The 25598-nt window shown below is 33.0% G+C and overlaps 3 protein-coding genes across 6 annotated transcripts; 1 reads left to right on the top strand and 2 right to left on the bottom strand.

The window, feature by feature from the left end:
* Positions 1–3217: 3217 nt before the first annotated feature.
* Positions 3218–14560, top strand: LOC146532408 (X-linked retinitis pigmentosa GTPase regulator-like). Its single transcript, XM_085195766.1, has 8 exons — positions 3218–3342; positions 7928–8053; positions 9340–9495; positions 10119–10274; positions 10641–10793; positions 10986–11309; positions 12043–13161; positions 13835–14560. The coding sequence occupies exons 1-8, from the start codon at positions 3324–3326 to the stop codon at positions 13945–13947; spliced, it is 2166 nt and encodes a 721-aa protein (XP_085051892.1). The 5' UTR covers positions 3218–3323; the 3' UTR covers positions 13948–14560.
* LOC146532407 (eukaryotic translation initiation factor 4E1-like) lies at positions 14055–20436 on the bottom strand. 4 transcript variants are annotated; one of them, XM_085195774.1, is made up of 5 exons: positions 20283–20436; positions 19311–19468; positions 15929–16103; positions 15233–15317; positions 14055–14632 (listed from the first exon to the last, which is right to left on the bottom strand). In XM_085195774.1, the coding sequence occupies exons 1-5, from the start codon at positions 20307–20309 to the stop codon at positions 14568–14570; spliced, it is 510 nt and encodes a 169-aa protein (XP_085051900.1). In that variant the 5' UTR covers positions 20310–20436; the 3' UTR covers positions 14055–14567. The 4 variants fall into 4 exon arrangements, with proteins under 4 accessions (XP_085051900.1, XP_085051901.1, XP_085051898.1 ...); XM_085195775.1 differs by having other exon boundaries at positions 14055–14261; XM_085195772.1 differs by having other exon boundaries at positions 14055–14948; positions 20283–20435.
* Positions 20437–21156: 720 nt separating this feature from the next.
* LOC146532406 (eukaryotic translation initiation factor 4E1-like) lies at positions 21157–25450 on the bottom strand. Its single transcript, XM_085195768.1, has 5 exons — positions 25301–25450; positions 24836–25014; positions 23081–23258; positions 22342–22429; positions 21157–21956 (listed from the first exon to the last, which is right to left on the bottom strand). The coding sequence occupies exons 1-5, from the start codon at positions 25328–25330 to the stop codon at positions 21799–21801; spliced, it is 633 nt and encodes a 210-aa protein (XP_085051894.1). The 5' UTR covers positions 25331–25450; the 3' UTR covers positions 21157–21798.
* Positions 25451–25598: the final 148 nt, after the last annotated feature.

The raw sequence follows: 25598 nt of genomic DNA, 5'->3' as shown, positions 1-25598 counted from the left end.
AAAATTCAACGCAAAGGTGTTGAACTCTACTTTCACTCTTTTTCAGTTTATTTTAACATCAGTTTCATCCTTTCACTCACTAATCTTTTTAAGTTTCAAATTTAAAACTTAATTAAATCATCAAATTCATTCTATCTAGAAATAATATTCTACTTAGAACCCGTAAGTTTTTTAATAGTTTGTCATACATTAATTATCCCTCTCTGTTTACAGCTTTTCAATAAGAATTTTCTCTTCTTATCCATTCTTCGTCATTAATGCCAAATAAAATAGTCCCCACAATTACTCTATGACATTGAACGAGCAATTTAGCTGACATGCAGTGATTACCTTCGCTTAATGGTATATTACAGCCTGTAAACTTTCACGAAGGTCTTAGGTATATGCGTAACCTTACATTGCTTAATGTTTTCTTAGCGGGCGCGGGACGGCCATAGCTGGGATGTTTACTTTCCTTCTAACAAATTAACCTTAGGTATTATAATAATGTGTGGTCGCTATTTCTATAGGCATTGTCTATATACTGTTTATTTTTTTATTTATTGAAATATATCCTATTGAAGTCGACGGACAACATTTTTAGGCCAGTCGTGGCGCAGCGGCAGAAAGTGTGTTGCAAAATCGACTTGTTGTAGGTTTGATCCACACTCGAGGAAAGGAAATATTTATTGACATTTATATTTTCATTCCTTCGCTCTGGTGTCGACGCACATCGCGGCGTTGAGTCCCGCGTTTCAACACGCAATGCCTCCAGAATTCGGCGGCAAATGGGAATGATGTATCTTAACACTAGGTTTCCAGGTTCCCTCTGCCTACCCTGCTGCATGCGTATAAACAATAACTATAATTTTAAAAAAAAATTATGTACAATTTTTATAACATTCATGTCAATCGTTCTACTACACTGTCACTGTTTAGAGTCACATCTGACAATGAATAATAAATGAATAATTGGCAGTGAAAAGTTACTGCAAGTATCTAAGTTTCTACTATAAGTTAACTATGATGATGATAAATGTAAACATGGATGCCAGTTAAAAAGTGAGCAATTTAAGCGAATAGGTACCTACAGTATCGTGAGCAACCATTGACACGCGAGATTTGTATCAAAAATGCAATAAAATTTTATTATAAACATAAAATAGTGACACATACTATTGATGACTCCTGCTTCGCCCGTTCGGTACAGATGTAGTCTGTGTCATGTACATGGCACAGGCTAAACTCTGATTGTAGGAAGATTGTATCTAAATATTTCAGATCTATTACGTGTATTTACTTCATACGAAGAAATTACGTCACTGCGTTCTTCGTCGTTTGACTTTATGGGCTACCACAGAGTTAAACACTTCTAATTAACTATAAATATATTCAATTTATTTTTTGTTAATTAAAAAATCTTAACTTTAATAAATCTAATTCTAATTCTAATTTCAATCTATAAAAATCATAATATCATATCATTTCTACACTACGCTACGCCTGAACTAGGAGCATCTTGTTATATTACCATGAAATTGAAAAGAGCGAAAAATATATTATTTACCTATCGCCTATAATACAAATATATTTCGCTAATAGAAGTTCTAGTTCACTGACACTTTACACGTTACACGCAACCCCGCTTCAATATTTATGGGGTTTCTTTTACAATCGCTAAGACATTGACTCCAATTTACGTATATTATAATTCTTGTTATAGAACTTATGACGGCAATGAACTTGATTATAGCTTTCGTTTTCACTATCTTATAGTAGGGAAAGTACTTTAAGAAATAAATATAAATTCAGTGGTCAATAAAAGTTTTCATTTCAGCTTTAAGCTGTATTCCGCTTGCAGCAGGGTGGGCGGCCTGGTAAGAGACCGCGGCTCCCCATTTTCTGCCGAATTCTGAAGGCATAGTCTGTTGAATGGCAGCACCCATCGAAGGGCTTTGTCTGAACACCAGAGCGAACAATTGAAATTATTAAATATTTAATTTCTCTCAAGTGGAAATCGAACTCTCAAGCTGGCCTCAAAAGTTTTTTTTGTATTTTTTAACGTTTACTATTTCTTTCGATACTGAAAGGTTTACAGTTTACTGTAACTAGACAGGTTTTTATATTCAAACATTTTTAGAAAACAAATAATCTTATTTATATTAATCATTATTACTAAAATCTAGATATTTAGGAAAAAAAGATCATCATAATTATATATAGAGAACATAGTGTTCACATAGTGAACACAGTAGACTAGTGCCATCTTAATACTAGGTTCCCAGGTTCTTTCTTTTCTGTTATGTGCGTGATACACCTTGAAACTAAAAAAAAACATATTTATATATGTATGCATACTACAATGTTACTAGATTACAAACCCGTAGTTAGTCGAAAGCTTTCGTAGTTAAAAATGTGTCATCAAAAATATAGACAATGTAGCTTCTGGTAATTCCAGTTATTTGCTGCCGGCGCGGGCGGAGGGTGCTCACGACTAGTTTACATACAATTTCTATGAGCACGCTACGTCGTATACAAGTACAAGCTGCATTAGTTTGGCGTAAGACGGAAAAATGCTTTAACTTCTTACCATTCTTCTTCTTCTTACATTAGCAAAATCATGTTAGGTCAATTTCATTCAATATTTTATCTAGACATCGCTATGGCGCAAAGGCATAAGCGTGCGACTCTAAATACGTCTGTAGTGGGTTCGATTCCCACTCGGGGGAAATATAAATTTAATATTTAAAATAGGGAAGGGAGTGCCTTAATACTAGGCTTCTTAAAACAAAATACAATAAAAGCAATAGTCCAATGGTATTAACATCACCACTAAAAATTTTATCACCACTTAAATTGTTTTATTGAAAGAAATATAAGAGCTTCAATAAAACAGTAAGTACTGTGCTTACATACCTATATACCTATGTTTTAATCATAATCAATAAAAGTAAAGTGAATAGTATCTACAAATCTCCTTCTGTATTACCGGAAAAACTAAACTTTTTTGATACATTAAATTAATAGACTATTTTGATTTTTAAAGAAACGGTTGCCAGGATATTAAGCTCAGTTATATTGTTTTTATCGTAATTTATTTATAAGCGGAAGTAAAGTAAATTAGTTAAGTAAATTTAGTTTAAACTTTAAATACACTCTGCTCCCCACGTTTTGGTGCTTATATATTTCAAATACTAATAAAATATATTTGTTTAGATTTTCTGTTTCAGGGTAGCCTTTTCTAGTAGCCCTTATATCCTTAATGGTGGTGGGCGGCACGTGGCCAGTGGTCAGTCGCGCCGCGGCCGCCGGTCGATCTGTTGACATGGGCTAAAGCAGCCGCCATGACTGACGATATACCAGGTACGTTCCATTTTCAAAATTTAAAACTTTTATTACAGTTTTAATTTTTCTTCTTTATAATAAATAGGTACAAGATTGGTACTAGAAAGTTTAAATATTTTTTTACAATCTGTATTTAACCAAGCCAAGCATAAAAGTTAATTTGTATGTAAAACATCAATAAAGTTAATTATGAATCTAATTATCTAATTTAAAGTTTCTATTGTGGTTTACATTTAGGTGGCGATATATTTTATATAACTTAAAAGCTAATCAAAACTATTTCGAACGTTATTTTTGTTCTCCGACGTGTAGTGTATAGTATACCTAATTACTATCGATTTTACTTGCACAGTGAAAATGGGTCATGTTTTGTAAACAAAATGATTTAGTTTCTTCTAACAACATATATTGTATCAAAAATGGTTTATATTGGATAATTTTACAAACGTAACACGTATATATATATACATTTTGATAATACTTATTTGTGTGTTAAGTAAATAATACGTACTTTTTATGCTCGTTTTAAATGATTTAATTAAAGATGGCGTTTCTTTCGCTTTCGCGTTTTTTTCTTACATTTACACAATTAGCCATAAAATCGAGATCACACATAAAGTGCACATAACAGGGTAGTGGTATTTTTTAACAGCAGTTATATTTAAGTTTTACTAAGTGTTCTAAAAGAAGAACCTTTAGATTAGACAATAAGGAGAACCTTATTGTTCCATACCACTCTATTGCCTTTATTGAAATAAGTATCACTTACAATGTCCGTCATAGGCTAATCTTTTATCTTATATGAACTTCCCATTTAATTATGCAACCATTAAATTTAACAGCTGTCATATAAGTATGTATTGATTATATCGACATTGAATATAAACGCCTTCAATCAACTATCTCAGATATTCTGCTACTGTAGGTACCTCATATTAGCCCTAATATTATTTTTATAAATCTTTAACATCTCTAAGCCATTTTCATATAATTTACTTTAGTTAAAAGGCACTAGAGATATAACACTTATGACCTCCATCGGCCATCATCGATGTCGTTATTGCTTCTGGTACGTAAATTTTTATTATAACCCCACAATATTTTTGTCTTCGAAACTTGGACCTTTTTTGTTCTTCGAAGGCTTGCAACGTTACTCACATCTCTATGTTTATCATAACATTTTTACTGTCGATCGGTTAAATTTATAGCGAGCATAAAATAAAACAATTTCATAAACTTCATTTTATTCATTCACTCATTAATAGCTACACATTGTCTAAACATAACGAATAGAAAAATCTCAAAAACAATTTTATATACTTCCGCATATAGTAGGGTAGGCAGAGGGAACGTTAATACACTACGTTCTCGTAGTTTTGAATTGTCTCGAACTTACAATGTTTAAAATGAGATGTTATTCCACTGCGAAACAATGGTTTCATGCTCTATTCATTTTAAGCTATAGTTGTTATATGGCAATAAGCGTGAAACATGCAACGGTAATATTATAAGCGTTTCGGAATTCTATTATTTTGCTCTAAACGCCCACTATATACTTGTACTTAATATAATAGTATTATTTATATTTGCCGTATAAGAATTAGCATGCAAGCCGCATAAACTTAGTGAACGATCACTCAGAACTTTATTTTATATGCAAGCAAAGACGTACTCGAGTGGCGGTGCCCAACGCTTTAACGATTTTTTTATAGTTTCCCGCTGTATCCCGCACCTAGCAGGCTAAGCAGAGGCAGCCTAGTATTAAGATACTTCGTTTCCATTAAGACACTTCCGTTCTCCACTTCCCGCCGAATTCTGAAGGAATCTTTTTTGCGTGGTGATATTCGCGTATGTACGCCGCGTTTTGCATCTAATTTATATATTAATTATCCGCTACTTTTGAAACCACCACAATGTCGTTCTATCAGTCGGCGAAGTACCTGTGACCTACTTATGTCGTGCACTAAAGCTTTCTCTTGACGGTGGAGTTTTGATTTTTTCAACAGTAATTAAATCATAGACATATTTTTTGAGAAATTAAAAATTTAAGCATTTGTTTCATAAATACGAATAAAATATAGGTTCTTTTACATGGAACAGCTAACAAAGTCGCATACCAAAAATTTGATACGTCCAGACCCATAATGGATAGTGTTGTTAATATTAAATTTACACTTTGTAATTGTAGCTAACTCTCGAGACTCCAGTAAATCAACAAACTAGAATTACGACATGAATTATTTTGCTTTAGTAAGCCAAATTAATTCAGATCAAATCAACTTCACGCTGTATCCCACAACCAGCAAGGTAGGCAGAGGGAACCTAATACTCCGTTCCCCATTTTCCGTCGAATTTTGGAGATACTGCGTGTTAAATGGCGGAACTCTACGCCGAGCTTTGTATCGACACCAAAACGAAAAAATTAAAATAATAAATGTTTCATTTCCTCGAGTAGAAATCGAACTTACGAGTACCTCGCGTTTACAGTCACACTTTGTGCCCCTGCGCCACGACTAGCCTCAATTGATGATTGATGATTTGAATTATGTTTTTCTGAGGATCTTATTTATATGGCTAGTTTCATATAAACTAGCTACTTACGACATTTAATGTAGGCACTGGAAAGTCGTCGGTACGTCATAACTCATAACTAATCGCCTTCACGAGCGTTAATTCAGCTGAACAAAAGAAAGCTAAATTTCGACTACGATACAATCTCGGGCTTCAGTCAGGCAAGGTCAAGGATAGAGAATGGCTAGCCTGATAGGTTTAATTCTAGATTATAGTCTTAGCCTTCTGTATATGCCAGTCAACACGCAATGCCCCTAGAATTTGGCAAAAAGTGGGAAACGGAAGTGTGTTAATGGAAAAGGAGTGTCTTAACACTAGATTCCCAGGTTCTACTTATTCTACGTACGGGTTACAGCGTGAAGCTAAAAACATATTTAATATTTTATAGACAAGTATTGCGTATATTTTATTTTTGAAACACCTTTATAAAAACAACAACTCACTAACTTATAAGCTGAACGTAATCGTAGAATGTTATCCATTCACATTTCCTTGAATCTCTCACACTTGACGGAGTAGACAGGAAACCTTTGCGTGGCAGAAGCTGACTGCGGACAGAACAATAAAATATTTAAGAAATAAATTACTACCATTTTTTTCCATAAAAAATCACGTAACCGTAATTTATTTCCTTCGTAGAAACCATTTCCATAGGGTTTATTTATGTTAATTTTATTACAAATAATAGTGTTTGACGTCATATGAAAAGGTTAAAAAGTCAGCGCTGAAATAAAACGCACTTTCAGAGGGCGTTGATGTATGGCGTGCTCTAATCATAATGGATATCAACATTTACATTACAATTATAATGTCAAAAATAAGAAGTAAGCAAAAAAATATATTTATAGACGATGCTTCGTAAAGCTTTAGGTAATGGATTCCTATTTCAGATTTCAGTTAATATTCAACTTCGTGGCACTTCATAATATCGAATTTTGCAAATGAGTAAATGTAATATTAAAAAAGATAGTCCAACTAAATTTCTTGTGCCGGTTCTTCTCAGGTCTTAGGCAATGACGTTAGTGGTGGTACATTATTTGACGTTCGAAAAGGAGCATGTAACTTATTATTACCTCTTCTAGCTTCACGATGTACCTGTAGTGTGGTAGTCGGAGAGAACGGAGCGCCAAACGCTACGGTCTCTGCATACCTCTTCCGCTTCCACTGTCATCGACCTCTGCATACCTGCCCTTCCGGAGGGTCCTCTTGCTTTTTATGTGACCTTCCTTTTTATCTAACTTGTTATTTTAAAAAAAATGTTTGACAAAATCAAACCAGACTTTATATATGTATACAAATCTAATAATTTCGAATTCTACGAATGAATGAATGGGTCAATATATACAAATCTAATATATGTAAGTATACGCTACGGTAGACAAATACACAAATGTGAGCGCTAGGTTCAAGGCGACCTAGTCGATACCTACTCCCTGTATTGAATGCTCTATTACGGTTATTGATCCTGAAATGAGAAGGATCATTGCGCCAATTTCATCATTCTTGAACAATAAGTAGAACCAAACAAAACTCAAACCAGCTTCACGCTGTACCCCGCACACATCAGGGTAGGCAGAGGGAACCTAATATTAAGACACTCCGCTGCCCACTTCCCACCGAATTCTGGTGATATTGTGTGTCGAGTGGCGGAACTCAACGCCGCGCTCCTCCACCTCGACACCAGAGCGAAGAAATGGAAATATAAGTTTAAATGAATATTTCATTTCTTCAAGTGGGGATCGGACCCACAACCAGTCGCGTTTATTGTCACACTTTGTGCCTCTGCGCCACTACTGGCCTCTATTCCTTTCAATATCTATTTTAACTTATTTTGCTTACATCTTAGGTCTTGTGTTTATGCCTACGGATAAATCATAAACTATAACTGTTACTTAATAAATTATTTATAAATTCCATGTATTAATATGAATTAAAAGCCAATTACGGCGTTCATTAATGTATTATACATTTATAATTAAATGAATAAAATATAATTTTGGAACATATGGAGAAGACTCATTTTATATTTCAGATACGGGTGCGGTGTTCACCTTCGGCAAGTCCCACTTCGCCGACAACGAGCCGAGCCACTTCTTTATCAAAAATGACCCCATAGTCGCGATATCGTGTGGGGACGAACACAGTGCTGTCATTTGCCGTAAGTAACATTTTTTTTTAATAAAAAACTTATAGTCTTGTTTTACGCTTTTGGCTTTAGTCAGCAAACAGCATGTTAGGCAGAGAGAACCTAGTGAAATATGTTCTCCGTTTAAGAATCGAATCCACAACCGCCGCCCTTACAGTCAGACGCCGTCCCACTGCACCACGGTGTACTAGATGAATAAATAATCAATTAAATAATAGAATATTGTCACTATATATGATAAGCTCGAATAATTTATCTTCATCATCACACGCACACTAATACACAGACACCCATGGGGCATTTTATCTTATTTTTATTTTTATATTTTTTTTAAAGATTATGTATCTTTTTATTATATATGTATCTTTTTTTTCTAATAACATAATATTTAAATGATGTGTAGCTCTGTACTTAGATAATTTCTTATAAGTAGAAAACTGTAATTGGCTTTATTTTTTTGTACAAGTTTTTTTTTATAATTAGTAGTTAATAATATGCTGTTGTTTTCTGTATAATAAATAAATAAAATAAATAAATCATCATTCATATCTATGAATGAAAACAGCATCTCAAAGTCGATATCAGACTTGAGAGCCATTTATGTATAAATAGGGCCATAGAGTCGAGATCATTAAAATGTGATTTATGTATATGCAAAAGTGAGATATTACTGATAAATATACCTATATGTTTTACTATATTTCATAAAATAAACATTGAAAACTATGCGCTATACAAAAATAAAAATATTTTTTACATATAATTATGTACTTGAAATAGACCCTCGAGCTTAGTCGGAATAGCTACTGCCCTTGTCATCGTAAATTATGACGGCCTCATAAATATTGTGTGCTCGAGTGATAAAATGTTCATTTCTATAATTTATTCACTTACAAGTACTTCATGGGAAGCGAAACGTTTTTTAGCTGAAGAATAGAAAATAGTGAATTTTTCAGCTTCACGCTGTATCCCGCATGTAGCAAGATAGGCAGAGGGAGCCTTGTGTTAAGACATTCCGCTCCCTATATTCCGTCAAAATTTCCATTTGAGTGAGGAAACTCAATGCCCGTCTTTGCCCTGTTACCAGACCAAGGAAATGAAAACATTAAATAATTTATTCCCCTGAGTGATAATCAAACCCACAACCGTCGCATTTACATTTGCACATTGCCACGACGGCCTCGTGTCTGACTTACATAATATTATTTAATAAAAAAATCTATCTATTTCAGCCTGCATTTTTCATAATACTTAATATTAATACAGCGCCTATACACATAAATATATTCATTCTACAGAAAATGGGCGCGTATTCGTATTCGGCGCTAACGCTTGGGGACAGCTGGGGCTCGGTCATAAAGATGAGATGACCCGCCCCAGCTGCGTGAAATGGCTGAAACCCCATCGAGCTATGTTTGTTGCTTGTGGACGAGCGCATACCATTTTTGTTACCGGTTTGTATACACATCTTATTTTCTACTAGCGGCCTGCCAGCGGCTTCGCCCGCTTGAACTACATGATTATTCATTTAATAAACAGAATTGACTGACAGTCATATGTGTTGATATCAATGAATAATTTAATTTACTCGTTCAGAAACAGCCTTAAATGTAATGCTATTGATTTGGATAAGGATTTATAACATTCTTTGTAAAATAACTGTAATGATTGCATATTACTAATCCAATATCGAAATCGAATTCCAAATAATTAAATGAATCGAATAACGAATCGAAAATATTTAATTGAAATATTAAATGTACAGACTTTTTTTTAGAAATCGCATAAGCCTTTTTATAAAAGCTTTTTCTACTATAACTATAAAGAATATTAGTTATTATGTGAAAAATTTAATACAATTCAAAAGCTAATATTAAACAGGAATTAGGATTTCATTTTCTTTTATATCTTTAATATCTCTTAAGTAAGCCACTTTCAGTTTAGCCCAGAAAATTAAGGAATCAATGAATCAATGAATGAATCAATAATAGTCGAATTGTTTTCTTCATAAACTAATTACTATATGAAAATTATTATGATTAGGTACTTTTATATTAAAATATTTTTATATTTCCAGACAGTAATACAATTTACTCGGTGGGATGTAATGATGAAGGACAATTGGGTACTGGGGATATGGAGCACCTCAGTGTACCTCAAACCGTTGATCTAGAAATCGATCAGCCGATTAAGCAAGTGTCTGCCGGCAGCAATCACACCGCTTTACTTACTGGTGATTTATTTTAAAAGTATACGAATCCACTACAAATTAGTATTGTATCTGGCAATGACAACACTACATAGCTATAAAAAAAATCCAGGCCGTCGTGACTCAATAACACGGGGTGTGGATAGGATACGGTTGTGAGTTCGATTCATATTCGGGGAAATTAATTATTTCATATTTTTATTTTTTCTCGCTCTGTTGACAAGACAAAGTGTGGCGCTGATGCATTGCATCAGGCATACCACTCAACATACTTCTTGAATATTGGGTGGTGCGAAGAATGTCTTAACACTAAGCTTCATCTGCCTACCCTGTTATATGCGGGATTCAGCGTGAATAGAAATAAAAGAAAAAATACTTCTTAATCCACAGATGATGGACGCGTATTCGTTTGCGGGTCCAACTCTGAAGGTCAGCTGGGCCTTGGCGAAGATACACGGTCTTGCGTCAAATTTACAGAATTGTCTTTTATGGAAAAAATCGCTTTTGTGGAATGTGGATATTATCATACTGTTTTTATTACAGGTATTACGAAATAACATCTTATATAAAAACACTATTATTACTAAGTCATACCTAATAAAAAACTAAATTTTTAAAAATATTTGCATATTGAGTTTCTTCCAGCAAACTCATCTTATTGCGGTCTATTTTTGTATATTGTAATATCTTATGCACATTTATAACGACCACTTCGACATTTTTTTTTAAATTTAGACAAAGGTGCAGTTTTTGTAACCGGCGACAACGAAAATGGAAAACTCGGAATACCAGAGAGCCCTACCACGGTATACGTACCTGTAGTGATACCTCTGGACACACAAATAAAAAGCGCGTGTTGTGGCGCTAATCACACTTTCCTCTTATCTATGGACGAATCGAAGATCTTAGCTTTTGGATCGAATGAAAAAGGACAGTTGGGTATGTCGAAGGAAATGGAAACCGTTACGGAACCTTCAGAAATTGATATGGAGAAGCTATTTGATGGATACCAGCTGAAACTAGTTGCATGTGGTGCGATGCATACTGCGTTTGTAACAGGTCCGTATTGCAAAATATATGTTGACGTTTTTTTTTTGGTGTACTAGAATAATATTTACAATATCATATGACTTTATGTATATATAAAACAGGGAAGTCACTGTCTCAAACAATCAGGTTAGGAGTTATTTATATAGTTATTCTCTTAACTGTACAAAATGTAAATATTTTTTTATTTAGACAAAGATATTTATTTTGTGCCCACTCGAGGAAACGATATATTTATTTAAATTTATATTTCCATTTCTCTGCTCTGGTGTTGGGGTAAAACGTGGCGTTGAGTTCCGCCACACGTAGTGCCTACAGAAGTCGCCGGAAATGGGGAGTGTCTTAACACTAAGTTCCCTCTGCCTACCCTGCTGTGAGATGCATACAGCATGAAACTGTTTTGTTTATTAATTTTAAAATAAAAAAATCTATATTGGTATATTTGTTATACATGTTTACGTTTTTGCTGCATTTTATAGTATAACATTACGGTAAACACTATTCCATTCATGAACACTAGGAAACTAGGACTAATTTCTTTATATATTCATTTCTTCAGCGAAACAAAACTCGAATGACTATATATAATGATTTTAAAAAGTCAATGATTTAGATTAAATTTATTTATATTTATTATTTATTCTAAAAAAAAATTAGAAATATTTTACAAAATATATAATTTCTAATATATAAAAGCATAATTAATTATAGTTAAATTGTGCAAATCACATTGCAAATATTACAGATAACGGCTTACTGTACACATGTGGCGAAGCGCGTCACAACAAGCTCTGTTTGGAGGAGGCCGATGACGCCAATAATTCAAACGAGGCTGTCCACGATCAATACTCGCCAAAGAGGGTCACCGCCATGAATGGATTCATTGTAGACAATGTAGCATGCGGCGGCTGCCATACTTTACTCACCGCCGTTAAAGGCTCTAATTCCGATTTCACAAATAACGATTTTAGCGTTATAAGCGAAGAAAATAGACCTATAAGTCTAACGGAACTACCTCCCTTACAAAAAATCCCAACTATGACTAAACCAGACGAAATTAATCTCGAAGATGTTGCTAATTCCAATATAAAAAGTGATACTGATAATATAGTTGCAAATGTTAATGGGGAAACAGCATCAATCGACTCACTGGAAGCAAATGTCAGCGGATCTCATATAATACAAATAAATGACTTGGAACCTGATAACATAAGTACACATGGTATACCAAACATTGACGACGAAGAAGGAATAAAACTTAATATTGATAAGGCCATCGATAATACTATGAAAAAAGTAGACTCTGTACTCGAAAAAGGGGAAAATAAAATGGAAGACATATCAGCAAGCGCGGAAAAAACAGTTCACACACAGGTGGAGGTCGTGGAAGAAGTATTTAAGAAATCAGCCGATGGGAAATCACCCAGCTTTCACATTGGCGATACTAAGATCTTAGACGTACCGGACAAAGCATTAGAGATTGCAAACTCTCCGCCACCTAAATCACCGATCGTACAAGACTTGTTAAATATACCAGATATATCACAAATGAGTCCAAATTTGAGTAAGCATAGTGACGACGGCCAAAAAAGTGAAACTGGGCAATCTGAAAACGAAACGATACCTTGTGGTTCTGATAAATCCAGCCCATTAATGGGCAAAACTAAAACTCAAGCAGTTATGCCTATTGTTAGAAGTGAAGATAACATCGATTCACACGATGAACCTGTTAATTGTGAAGATCATGAAGTTGTTGTGAATAAAATAGAGGAAAAAGGTCGCTTTGCGCGTATATTCCAATCAATTAAAGACAAAGAAAACTCTTGTATGGGTAAAGGAAAAGTCATTGAGGAAAAAGTTGTAGGTAAATATTTAAAATGTCGTATTACAATAAGGATATATAATATACAACACGCCTATAATAATTCATTACGTTCTTTACGTACTAAATAAAAAAACTATGAATCTAAATTGTTTATTAGTCTATACTTGTTTGTTACTGTAACGCGACGGCACAAGAGTGTGACTGTAACGCGACGGGTGTGGGTCCGACCCCAACTCGAGGAAGTGAAATATTTATTCACGTTTATATTTCCATTTCTTCGCTCTGGTGTCGAGGCCAAGCGCGGATGTGAGTTCTGCCACTTAACAAGCAATGCCTCCAGAATTCGGCAGAAAGTGGGGAACGGATTGTCTTAACACTAGGTTCCCTCTGCCTGCCCTGCTGTGTGCGGGATACAGCGTGAAGCTGATTTAATTTTTAATTTAGTCTGTATCTGTACTATTAATCTTTTAAACTTAAATGAACCTTGAAACTTAAGAGTTCATACTCGAGATATAAGTAATCCACATATTAACTAAGATAAATATATTCGTGTTTGTATAGTATACATAGGTATCATTAAAGCTTCATTATAAATAACGTGACTATAAATATTTAAACTTAAAAGAATATAGCAGTTCGTATTCTTTTAAGCATATATATAAATAAAATTGATAAAAAATATAATATAAATACTTGTAAAAATTGTTTACAGAAAACGTACACAAAGGCATTGATAACGCAGAAGAAACTGTGCACAAGATAGAGGAAAGAGTGGAAACGGAAATACGAAACCAAACAAACTCACGAACTTGCACAATTTTATAGACTCGTTACAGTAGTTCTCGTCTTATCAAATTAAAAATGTTTAAATAAAATTTTTATTCTTAATACCATGTTGATTTTTTTTTTTATAGACTCATGAAATAAAAATATTTTATTAGTATATAAATTTATTATTTAAAAAAAAACAAGTATGTATACAATTCTATATTAATTTTGACACCGTGTTACCCAATAGCTGCCGCATTCCCTTCATTTTACACTGTATCCCGTATATAGCAGGGTAGGAAGAGAGAACTCATTGCTAAATACTCTTAATATAAGAGACATTGCATCTTAACACTAGGTTCTCAGGTACCCTGCAATGGACGGAATACAACGTGAAGTTAAAAAATAAAGACACTTTGGAAATATTCTATTTGTATCATAATTCAAATTTTGAGCAATGTTACTATATTAAATAATAAGTACATAATAATATAAAAACATAAGGTCATTGATTAACAGTTAAATTAAACTTAAATAATGAATTAAATATTATATTATTTTATTGTAAAATCTTATTGATTAAATATTTTATATCAAAAATATCACATTATAGTGTTGTTATAGACATATATTTCTAGCATACATTATATACTATTTAGTATCCATGTACCTTATTACTAAAGCAAATACAAAACTTTAATAGCAAATATTAATTTGTGCATTTCAATCAATAAAAATATACCTGGAAAAACAAAGAGAGACAGTAATTACTGCTTATGTCAATTCTATAGTAGTTTTACAAAAATATAGATACAATGACAATTATGACAATGGACTACGCAACATTGATCTTTTGACTTTGTAAACACCAAAAATATTCAATAATAATATAGTATAAGCAAAACTGTAGGAACTACTTAATACTTATATAGTATATAAATTATCTGTGCTGTTGTGCTTATGAAAGTTTATTCTACCCTGAATACCAAGTTGATCCTTCAATGTCTGTCCAATTTGCATAATGGCTGCCCTATTGCGTAAGTCAGATACCCACACACCTGAAAGAAAGCAACGCAGCTTCTGTAGTGGCGTAGTGGGTGAACAAGCAGGGTGCTTGATACTCTTGAAATCATCATCATACAATTTTTCTTTTAAATCTTTGTTTGATGATTTGTCGATAGATGACGGTTGATGGGCGATTATGTAATAGTCATTCTCACAGTCTCTGAATGATTTTCTGTTTCAAACGATTTAAGTATCTTTGTCAAGCAAGGTAAGCGGATACTCCAAGAATTTTTGTTTGAAATTTATCAAAAGTTATTTAACTCAATATGTTACATACCTATTTTACTTTTCACTCGAACGTTTACAACTGCTCCGCTAATAATGTCTGAATGTTGAAAATTTTCACCGATTAAAAGAAGAATCTGAGAACATAGCGAATAAATGCTTCAATTAGAATTTACATACTTATAGCACTTTATATAATTACCTACCAAAGAAATTTAATCAAACATGTCCATAATTACACATATTTCAATTGGTTTTACATCATTGGTGATCATACATTTAAGCATATATTTAGGAATATGTATCTATAAGTTAATAATTATTATATTATTATATTATATTAATAAGATTGGACTACCATAGTCGTTCAGTTTTATGTGGAATTAAAGTAAGTAATAGATTTACGTCAATAGACTTTTTATTTGTTGTAACTATAACACCATCGTGGTTCATTGGGGCAGGGTCTTTGCCCATGCGATGGTTTTAAGACCGGTCCCCACTTATACTTGCTAATATTAAACATTATTTTCATTTCCCCAGTCTGATGAGCATGGGCGTCTCTAGAGATATTTTCCAGGGGAAGATGGGGTCCTGCCACCAGGTCCACCTTGTGTCTGCTCTCCTCTATTCCTACGCCCATGCTGAAGAGAAGAGGCACGCGCCATTGTCTTTGAAAATAAGCGGAACACAGGAACAGACTTTGAATACTCCTTGCCTTTCCTGCTAAATAAGCTTAACATTAACTTACTACAAATAACCAAATGCTGTCAATGTTAACGTTTCGCTTCTTATCAATACTGATCAGCCATCTTCCACCATTTATATTCGCTGCGTCTTCCCACATTGGGCGTATATTATTTTTAAATATCGCGTAGTCCTGTCCTATACTAAGCTCTGATGGTACTTTCATGTGGTGGTATAAGCTGAAAGAAATGTAAAACAAAGTGTGACTGTTAACGCGATTGATTGTGGGTTCGATCCCTACTTGAGGAAATCAAATATTTATACAGAATTATAAAAAAGGAAAGCGCGGCGTTGATTTCCGCTTCGCAACACGCAATGCCTCCAGAATACGACGGAAAGTGGGGAACGGAGTGTCTTAGAACTAGGTTCCCTTTGCATACGCATTTGTGTGGAGGATATAGCGTAAAGTTGAAAAACGTTTAAATTATATTAATATTTTCTCGGACGCCCGAGACCCTTTGCTTTAATAATAAGCCTAACTTATTAATAAACTAACTTACTTAACTTGAGGCCGACGTGGCGCAGCGGCAAAAGGGTGGGTAACGCGACGCTTGTGGGTTCGATCCCCACTCGAGGAAGCGAAATATTTATTTACGTTTATATTTCCATTTCTTCGCTGGTGTCGAAGCAAAGAGCGGTGTTGAGTGTTGCCACTCAACACGCAATGCCTCCAGAATTCGGCAGAAAGTGGGGAATGGAGTGTCTTAACACTAGGTTCCCTCTGCCTATCCTGCTGTGTGCGGGATACAGCGTGAAGCAGATTTTTTTTTACGCAAATAAATATTTGCCCAAAGCACAGCGTTGTTCTTGCGATTTCCGTCACATAATACGAAAAGTAAGGTATGGAGTAGGAGTGTCTAAACTTTTATGACGTAGTACCCTCTGTCCACCTTGCGGTGCGGGTCACGGTGAGATACTGCTTTTTTGGGGAAAGATTTTAAAACTATTGTTAATTCCTAAAAGCCTTAAATTTAAATTTATTATTTATGCATTAATTTTGTATAAAATGAGCTACAGATATAATTTTGTATTTTAGGGTCCCGTAACTCAACAGGAAAAAACGGAACAATTATAGGATCACTTTGATGTCCGTTTGAAAGTCTGTCAAGACCATTTATCTCGAGGTCGCGTGGAGGTAGCAGATCTATGGTCGTTTTGAAAAAATCAAGCTTTTAAGTCAACGCAATCAAAAGGTACGAACATGAAATTCCCTGGGTAATCAAAACCTATTGGGACAGTGGCGTAGCTAGGGTATTTGCTGCCTGGTGCGGCTTAGGACTTGATGCCCTTTAAAATGGTCTAAAAATACCAGATTCAAAGTGTCTTCTACTCTCACGTAGATCAAGCGTCAGACACTAAAATGTGACATTGGCTACCTTTAAAAAAAATTATCGTCGACTTTGATGCCCCTTTCCTTTTGATGCCCCTCGAACCCCCCTAGCTACGCCACTGTATTGGGACTTCTCTTGGACCTACAGTAAGGAATTTTCGCAAAAGGTAAAAACTTACAGTGCAGTTAATAAGTCTTGGCAAAAATCCGAAAAGTGTGTGTGTGGGCCCGTAAAAAGTGTTTACAATTTAATTTTATATTGATACAGAATATTCATGTAGGTTTTATATTATTGTCTTATTTAGAATTCAGAAAACACTTAGTAGAAGTAAGATATCTATACTATAATATAATAAAGCGGAAGAGTTTTTTTGTTTGTTTGTTTGTTTGTTGGTTTGTTTGAACGCTAAGATCTCTGGATCTACTGGATCGATTTACTTTGTTTTTGTTTTGTATGAAAGCTGCATTCTTCAGAAGTGCTATAGGCTATACAATATAATATTACACATATATACTAATAAATTAAAATACTTTCTAATTTGACATGCAATTTATTCTGCCATGTTAATAACAACCGTCGTCGCTACGCGACCGCGTTCGTTACCACGTCATTTTGATATTCATCCTTATGAAAATAAATATAATAGTCACTTTTAGCATTTCACCTAGATTGAAATTATATTTCTATAGAAATTATCCTATATATATCTTATAAAACAAAGTCGCTTTTTGTGTCTGTCTGAACTTTCTAACTCTTCTTCTTCTAAACCACCCAACGGATTTTTATGCGGTTTTCACCATTAGGTCGAGTATTTCTCAGGGAAGGTTTATATATAGTTTATTATTTGTACATTCTTATGTAAATTAACATAAATACGATAAATGTGTATAAAGTCCTACCCGCTGAGACACTTTGGCGCATGCGCTGCTTTAATGGTAAATACTACATGAAAAAAATGTACTGGAGTATTGTTCCTCTTAATAAGTTCTACAAAAAAGTCCGCGATGGCATATTCGTATCTTTTAAGAATAACGTGTAGTGATCATATTTCTGTCTAAAAATAGTAATTTCAATATATTTTTATTGTGAGGGATATTTCTCCATAATGGTATTAATCCTTATCCTTTAAAATACTTTATTAAATTTCTACGTTAAACGAAGATAAAATTTGCTTTTTAAAATATTTCGAAATTGCGAATAGTTTTAGAGAAAAACGCATTTAATTATTGCACATCACGCCGTTCACACATCAACTGTATCGAGTCAAGTTTCACTTATCCCTTACTCTCAGCATATAAATAAGTATATTAGTTGGCCATTTAATGTAGATCAAAACTGTCTTTTCTGTTTTTCATTTTAATAAGTACTTTAGAAGTTGTTACAATATCAAAAAATCCTTGCTGCGAAACGCGCCTCGCGACGTTATGCTTATACAAGCGAGTCCGCCGCGCCCGCCTGCCTTACACGCATCGGTGGTTCAGTGGTAGAATGCTCGCCTGCCACGCGGGCAGCCCGGGTTCAATTCCCGGCCGATGCATTCTATTTAATTTTCGTCACAGACAGCCACGTAGTGCTTGCTTTTCATCAGGGACAGAATACCCTCTTCAGCATTAACCACAAGCTCGAAAAAAAAAACCCGCCTGCCTTTATAGCAACGAAGATTTAGATGCGTTTGCACGTATTGGATAATTCGAGTTGAATGTATTATTTAATGTCATTTAACTATCTAAAAATAGTCATTTAAATATATTTTAATAAGTACTTGAAAAGATTAGTATCACAGATATAAAATTACGGTACCTACTAAAAAATCCTTGCTGTGTAAAACAATTGGAAAATCCTTATTGAAACTACGAAAATGCGGGTTGCATAAGGGGTTTAATTAATTTTCACATTATCTTAAGTGATTTGCAAACATACATTATATGAATAATCACTAGTATTCTTATATTTCAAGCAGGCGTAGCCGCGTCCGGGTCCGCTAGTTATATAATATAGGTATAAATAACATCCATTGTAAGTTTACCTAGACATATCACAATAAATACCGCTTACCACCAGTAATCTTCAACAGTGCAAAATGTCGTCAACTCCACAAGATTATCTTCCCACGTGCGCTCCTTGTTCGTAAACATCCAGAAATTCCAGGTATGTTCTAGAGGATGTTTGATTTCTTCTATTACTTTAGAATCGTCTTTGTCGTTCATCTCTACCTGTTAAGAAGAAAATTATACCATTATTTATTACTATTACATCCAAAACATGTACTTCTGTCCATATTTTATCTGTTATTTCAGAAAACATTTAAAAATACAATTTTGCAAAAGCAGTACTGATGCATTAGTCAAACTATCTACCGAGTAATTAGATAGAGAACAGGAACGGGAACTTTTCTCGATTGGGAATCGAACCCACAACCTTTCTTGTTTACGACTGGCTGGGCTCAACTTATATTAGATTTAGGTAAATAAACAACAAGCAAGCAAATTATTACCAACTCAATTGAGATCATTCAAACAAAATGGCATTCGGTGAATCATAGCCATTAACGTCGATGCACTGACCACAAAGTACGTACCTAATGTGGAGTAGGTACGTGATAAAGGAACGATATTGTTCGCCGTAACGATGCGAAGATAACACATTGTGCCACGATTTTCTATTGTTGGGGTACTTATTGAATAATTGTGCTATTTTATATCAAATATAAATATTTTAAACCATTTTTTTTTTCAATAATTACATATGATAGTGTGCTATTTCAAATTATGGTTCCTATATATTTTAACACTGTGATGCAATCGGGGCGAAATATCATTTTTAAATTAAAAAAATGAGATTTAAATATCTCAATTTTTTTAAATGTCCAAGCAAAGAAATTCATAATTTTTTTTAAGATATTTCTGAAACTTATTTTAAAAAATATACAAAGAATATAATAAAACAAACTAAAATTAATTACGTTCAAAATAACTCAATATTTTTAAATTATATTTTTGCTTTATTAATAATTAAATATTTTCTTACTTGGTTATCCTGCTCTCCAGCAGACATATTGTAGGCACTAAGCAGTCTATTGTTGTAATCACCGTCAACAACTGTATATGTATGAATTGTTATCTTCAACGGTGGCAAATAAGCAAAGCCCCGTTTACATTGCCAATGTTGCTATATGTCAAGTTTAAAATTTATTTTTATTGCAGTAATTATAATGTAATATAAATAGATTTATTTGTTTTAATATTAAAATATAATTTATTTTTTGCAAATAAAAATTTAAATCACTTCACTTTTCTTTACTTTTTCTGAACTCATTATCTATAGATTAAATCAGCTTCACGCTGTACCCCACACACAGCAGGGTAGACAAAGGGAACCTAGTGTTAAGACACTTCGTTCCACACTTTCTGCCGAATTCGTGATAGAGACATTACGTGTTGAGTGGTAGAATTCAACGCCGCGCTTTGCCTCGACACCAGGGCGATGAAATGGAAATATAAACGTACATAAATATTTCATTTCCTTGAGTGGGGATCGAACCCACAACTGTCGCGTTAGTCACACTTTTGGGATGTTGTGCCGTAATCTATAGATTACTGATCACTTATCGAGAACACAGGGCGAATGTTTTCTTTTTGTATTTAAAGACTATAATTCTATACAAAACAAAATGTGAAGCAAAGATGTATGAATCTAGATGCAAAATTTTTGTAGTGACAAATTAAACTTCTTCGTATTTGTAATCTAATTTTATTCTTTTTTTTTTAATTTTATTAAAACTAACTGTACTGTATTTTAATTTTTTATTATATTATTCGTTGCAAAATATCGAATAGAACTTTGTCAATAAATATTATTCAACTGAAGGTTTATTTATAATGGGGGTAAACTAAAACAACGATTTATTTTAGTACATTTTATACGAAATACCAAAATATTTTTTAATCAATAGACACAAACATCAATTTAAAAGAAAATGTTGCAAAGTTAAATAATCAGATGGTGCAAGTTGTTGTTTCTATGGAGTGCTCCGGTAACATATAGATAAAAATTAAAGAACAAAGTTGCCAGGAACAAATATATGTAGATTATTTATAAAAATCCTAATTCTATGTGACCTCAAACATACAAAGCACAGCTTTAGTACCAACATCAGACTTCCATTATCAATTTACATTGAATTATTTTAATGAGTAACATAACTCATTATTATAATAATGAAACATCAACGTAAATACCACTTCTGTTAAATAAAACTTTTATATTCTATAACACTATAATAAATATGACCGTCAGTTTTTATATTATAATCTTAGCATCATTATAGTCCGCGGGCAATAAAATTAAAGAAATGTTCGCCTTTCTTAGCACTAATAAAAAAATTAACTTCAGAAATTATATTTAATGAAATTAATATATTTTAAAAAGATTTAATATTTTTTATTTATTTTGGACCATATAGAAATGTAATTTTATAATGTAATAGTTTAATATAATGTCATATTATTATGTGTTTAGTTTACAAATAATTAATAAGTATGATCTAGACGGTGTACAGATTCTTAGTGGCAGAACTGTGCTTGACCATAGTGTCTCTATGGAGTTGGAAACCAATTTTCCCATGGATGCCGAGTTGCTCTTTTAATTTTCTGCCTATTTCCAAATTAGCTTGTTGCTTCGATGTATCAGCTGTCCATATAGCTGAAACATAATTTAAAACATTAGTTATATGAAACAACATTTACAAAATAATATAAGTCCAGTTGTGGCACAGGGGCACAAAGTGTCACTGTGGAAGCAACTTGTTCTGGGTTTGATCCCCACTCAAGGAAATGAAATTTTTATTTATATTTTCCCATTTCTTCGCTCTAGTATCCAGGCACTACTACTCATGGACAGTAAGATGCTGCCCCACTGCACTAAAATGGCCTCTTAGTTATGAAACTACAAATATTTAAAGACCATGTTGTAGCTATTTTGCTGGTTAAAAAATACGTATATTTTTTATTTTCAACCTATCAATACTTGATTAAAAACGAAACATTACATACCAATTATAATAAATTTAAAATTGATCATTGCTTACCGATTTTATCAATTTTTGCTCTAATATTTACGACTGCGCCGCATATTTCCTCAGAGTGCTCGAAGTTTTCACCAATCAGAAGAAGCACCTGTTTGAATATAATATATATTATATTAAATTAATACAAATAATATTATGTTTAAGGTAAGAAACACGTGGCGATGGCTTCCGAAACTAATCGGCATCACCTTTTTATGCTGCCTAAAAATTTAACAAATTATGAAACTGAGTGTCTTTACCCCAGGTTCTAAAGTGGTCAAATTATATAAAATGTTTATGTTACATGTAGCCTATGTGTGAATCTGATGAATAAATTGTGAGTGTCCTCACGTATCTACCATATTTGATTTCATTTTGTTCATTTCCCTGTTCTGGTAGACAAAGCACGGCGTTGAGTTCCATTCCTCAACTCACCATGTCGCCAAAACTGGACTGTCTTTAAAGAATTTGTGTTTACTATGTACTTTCTATCTATCCTGCTATGTGTAAGATAAAGCTGTTATGCTAAAAAAAATGCAAAATCCAAAAAATGCAGCAAAGGCAAATCAGTATAATCTGAAAACAAAGGTTTTACTTTCATTAACAAAACCTTGATAAGAAATTATCAATCAGCTTATAATATAATGAAATACATTAATAATTAAATATAAACATCTACACTAGATTTCTTCTGTCTACTTTGCTATGCAGGAATAAAACCTAAAGCTTCAAAAATACTAAATATTCAACTTAAGCTTACAACATCAAGCCAGAAGCGATCCAAGTCCGAATTTCTTTGTTTCTTCTCGAGACTTATTAACCAGCGCCCCCCCATTTTGTTGGCGTCGTCCTCCCACATGGGGCGTATGCCTTGTTTAAATACTGCATAGTCATGGCCTTGACGAAGCTCAGAGGGTAGTTTAATATGATGGTAGAGTCTGAAAATGATAATCATAAAGGTATGGTGTGTATATGGTGCAAGTTTTAAATTTAATTGTATGATAGAAAGCAATATTAAATGTTTTTTTAGCTTCACACTGTATCACACAACAAGCAAGAGTAAGGAAAAGGAACTAGGGAAGCTAGAGTTAAGACACTCCATTCTCCATTGACACTTCCATGCCCCATTTTCCACCACCGAATTTTAGAGACATTACATATTGAGTAGCGATACTCAACACCTTGCTGTGCCTCGGTAACAGAGCAAGGAAATGGACATATTAAATAAATCATTTCCCCAAGTGAGAATGCAAATCCATTGAACCGTCACTTTTACAGGTACATGCTTGTGTCGTACTCAAGGAAATGAAGTTTTATATTTTCACTTCTTTGCTCTGGTAATGAGGCAAAGTGAGGCATTAGTTCTGCCAGATATTAGTGGAAATTAGGAAATAGAAGTGTCATAAACCGATTGGAGTCTTAACACCAGGTTCCCAGGTTCCCTTTGCCTGCCCTGCTATATGCACAATACAGTATGAAGCCAAAATAATTATAAATAACTATTTAGAATAGTTAAAAATAAATTCAGTATTGGACAAGTTTGTCCATGAATTTATTTTTAATTAAATGTTTAACCTGAAAACTGGCCTAAAAAAAGTAATTAAAAAATCTTACGATATTTGAATAATTGCCTAGAACATTATAAGATCAAGTTTAACTAGATGTGATTTGGTTGAATTACCAATAAACCTATATATTTATAATAAATTTTAAATTGTCTATAATTTTAATTTAAATTATGTCAAGTAAAAAGCTTTGTTTGTAAAATTTGCCAAGTAAAATTACATAATAAAATGAGAAGCCAAGCTACTGCTTTAACATATTAAATTAAGTATTAAGTTCATGACTTGTAAATAGGATAGTAGAAAAGTTCACAGAATATGCTTAACAAAGTTATCCAAAACAATATATTTATTCCTATAAAATGTTATTACATATGTATTATGGTTATGTTTATATACATGTATATATTTGCCTATATGTTTATATTTACTTATTGTTATACTCAGTACACTACATTTAATGCATTCTTTCTTCTACCCCAAGATTGCCTAGGAGATATTGCTCAACTAATGCTGCTGTGCTATTTTGTATATAATTATAATTTATGAAATTTATGAAAAAAAATTGAAATGAAGTAGTTGGTGTAAAATAAAAATGTATTTTTCTTTAAGTTTTAAACAAAAAAATATGGCAGACAGTAAAAATAGAACTGTTTCATGCACATATATAATTTATAAAATATGTTTATATATTTTACTTTATTACATTTCTTAAAAAGAAAATCAGTGTATACATATGGAAATAATAATTATATGGTAAAAGAAGATTAATACTCACAATGTTCTTTTTTATTATTATTAAATCAAACACACCATGGACATTGGTAGTGTATTCTGCTCTTTTTCCATTTATTTATTTTTATTTTGACGTTTTTATTTATATTTCAATACCCAAGAATATAACTTTTTTATCAATTTGACTTATTTATGATTATTTAATATGATACACATACCTCCAGAAATCTTCAACTGTGTCAAACGATGTTAGTTCAATTTGATTCTCCTCCCATGATTTTGTTCTATCATTATCATAGAACCAGAGACTCCAATTGTTCTGAAGTGGATGTTTTATCAAGAATTCTGGGGGAATTTCTGTGTTAGTGTTGGCTTTGCTCTCAACGCCTGCTGAACCCTTGAATACACAAGTCATATTTAATGAAATTCTAACCTATACTCCCTCTCAAAATATAAACTATTCGTGTTTATAATTTAGTTTAAATGTCTATAGCGCTAGATACGCAGCTTAAAATCCGAAAACCGATAATTTATTAAGGGTTTTATAAACAGAAACCAGTGTTGTAGTGAAAGTTACCGCAGCCACATCAGCAAACTGTAGCTTTTTAGCGTATACACGTTAAAGTTTAAGTTAATATGAAGGTATATCGAAAATATGAATCTTAAAATAATCTTCTACCTACCTCAACTTCTTCAGCATTATTTCCAGCCATGTCACAAAATCTTCCCTATCCTCGATTCTTTTTACAAAAGACAGATAAAGTGTTGCTATTCTATTATAATTTATAACATGATACAAACAGATTAAACATTAACTACTAGTGAAATAAAAAAAAGTATATCTGCAGAGTATGAATGAGTATGATACGTGAAAATATTTTTTGCTAGTTAATAATTTAATATAAAATACTAACTTTCCGATGTAATTTAAGCTAACTATTTGTTAGATAAAATTAAGTATTTCAGAAATAATATTTCCCG

The sequence above is a fragment of the Heliconius melpomene genome, chromosome 13 (assembly GCF_056956725.1).
Source record: "Heliconius melpomene rosina isolate 202511_hmr_F chromosome 13, ASM5695672v1, whole genome shotgun sequence".
In the NCBI taxonomy this organism is placed as follows: Eukaryota; Metazoa; Arthropoda; class Insecta; order Lepidoptera; family Nymphalidae; genus Heliconius; species Heliconius melpomene.
The sequence above is the reverse complement of the archived record's forward strand: the minus strand, read 5'-3'. Positions and strand labels throughout refer to the sequence as shown.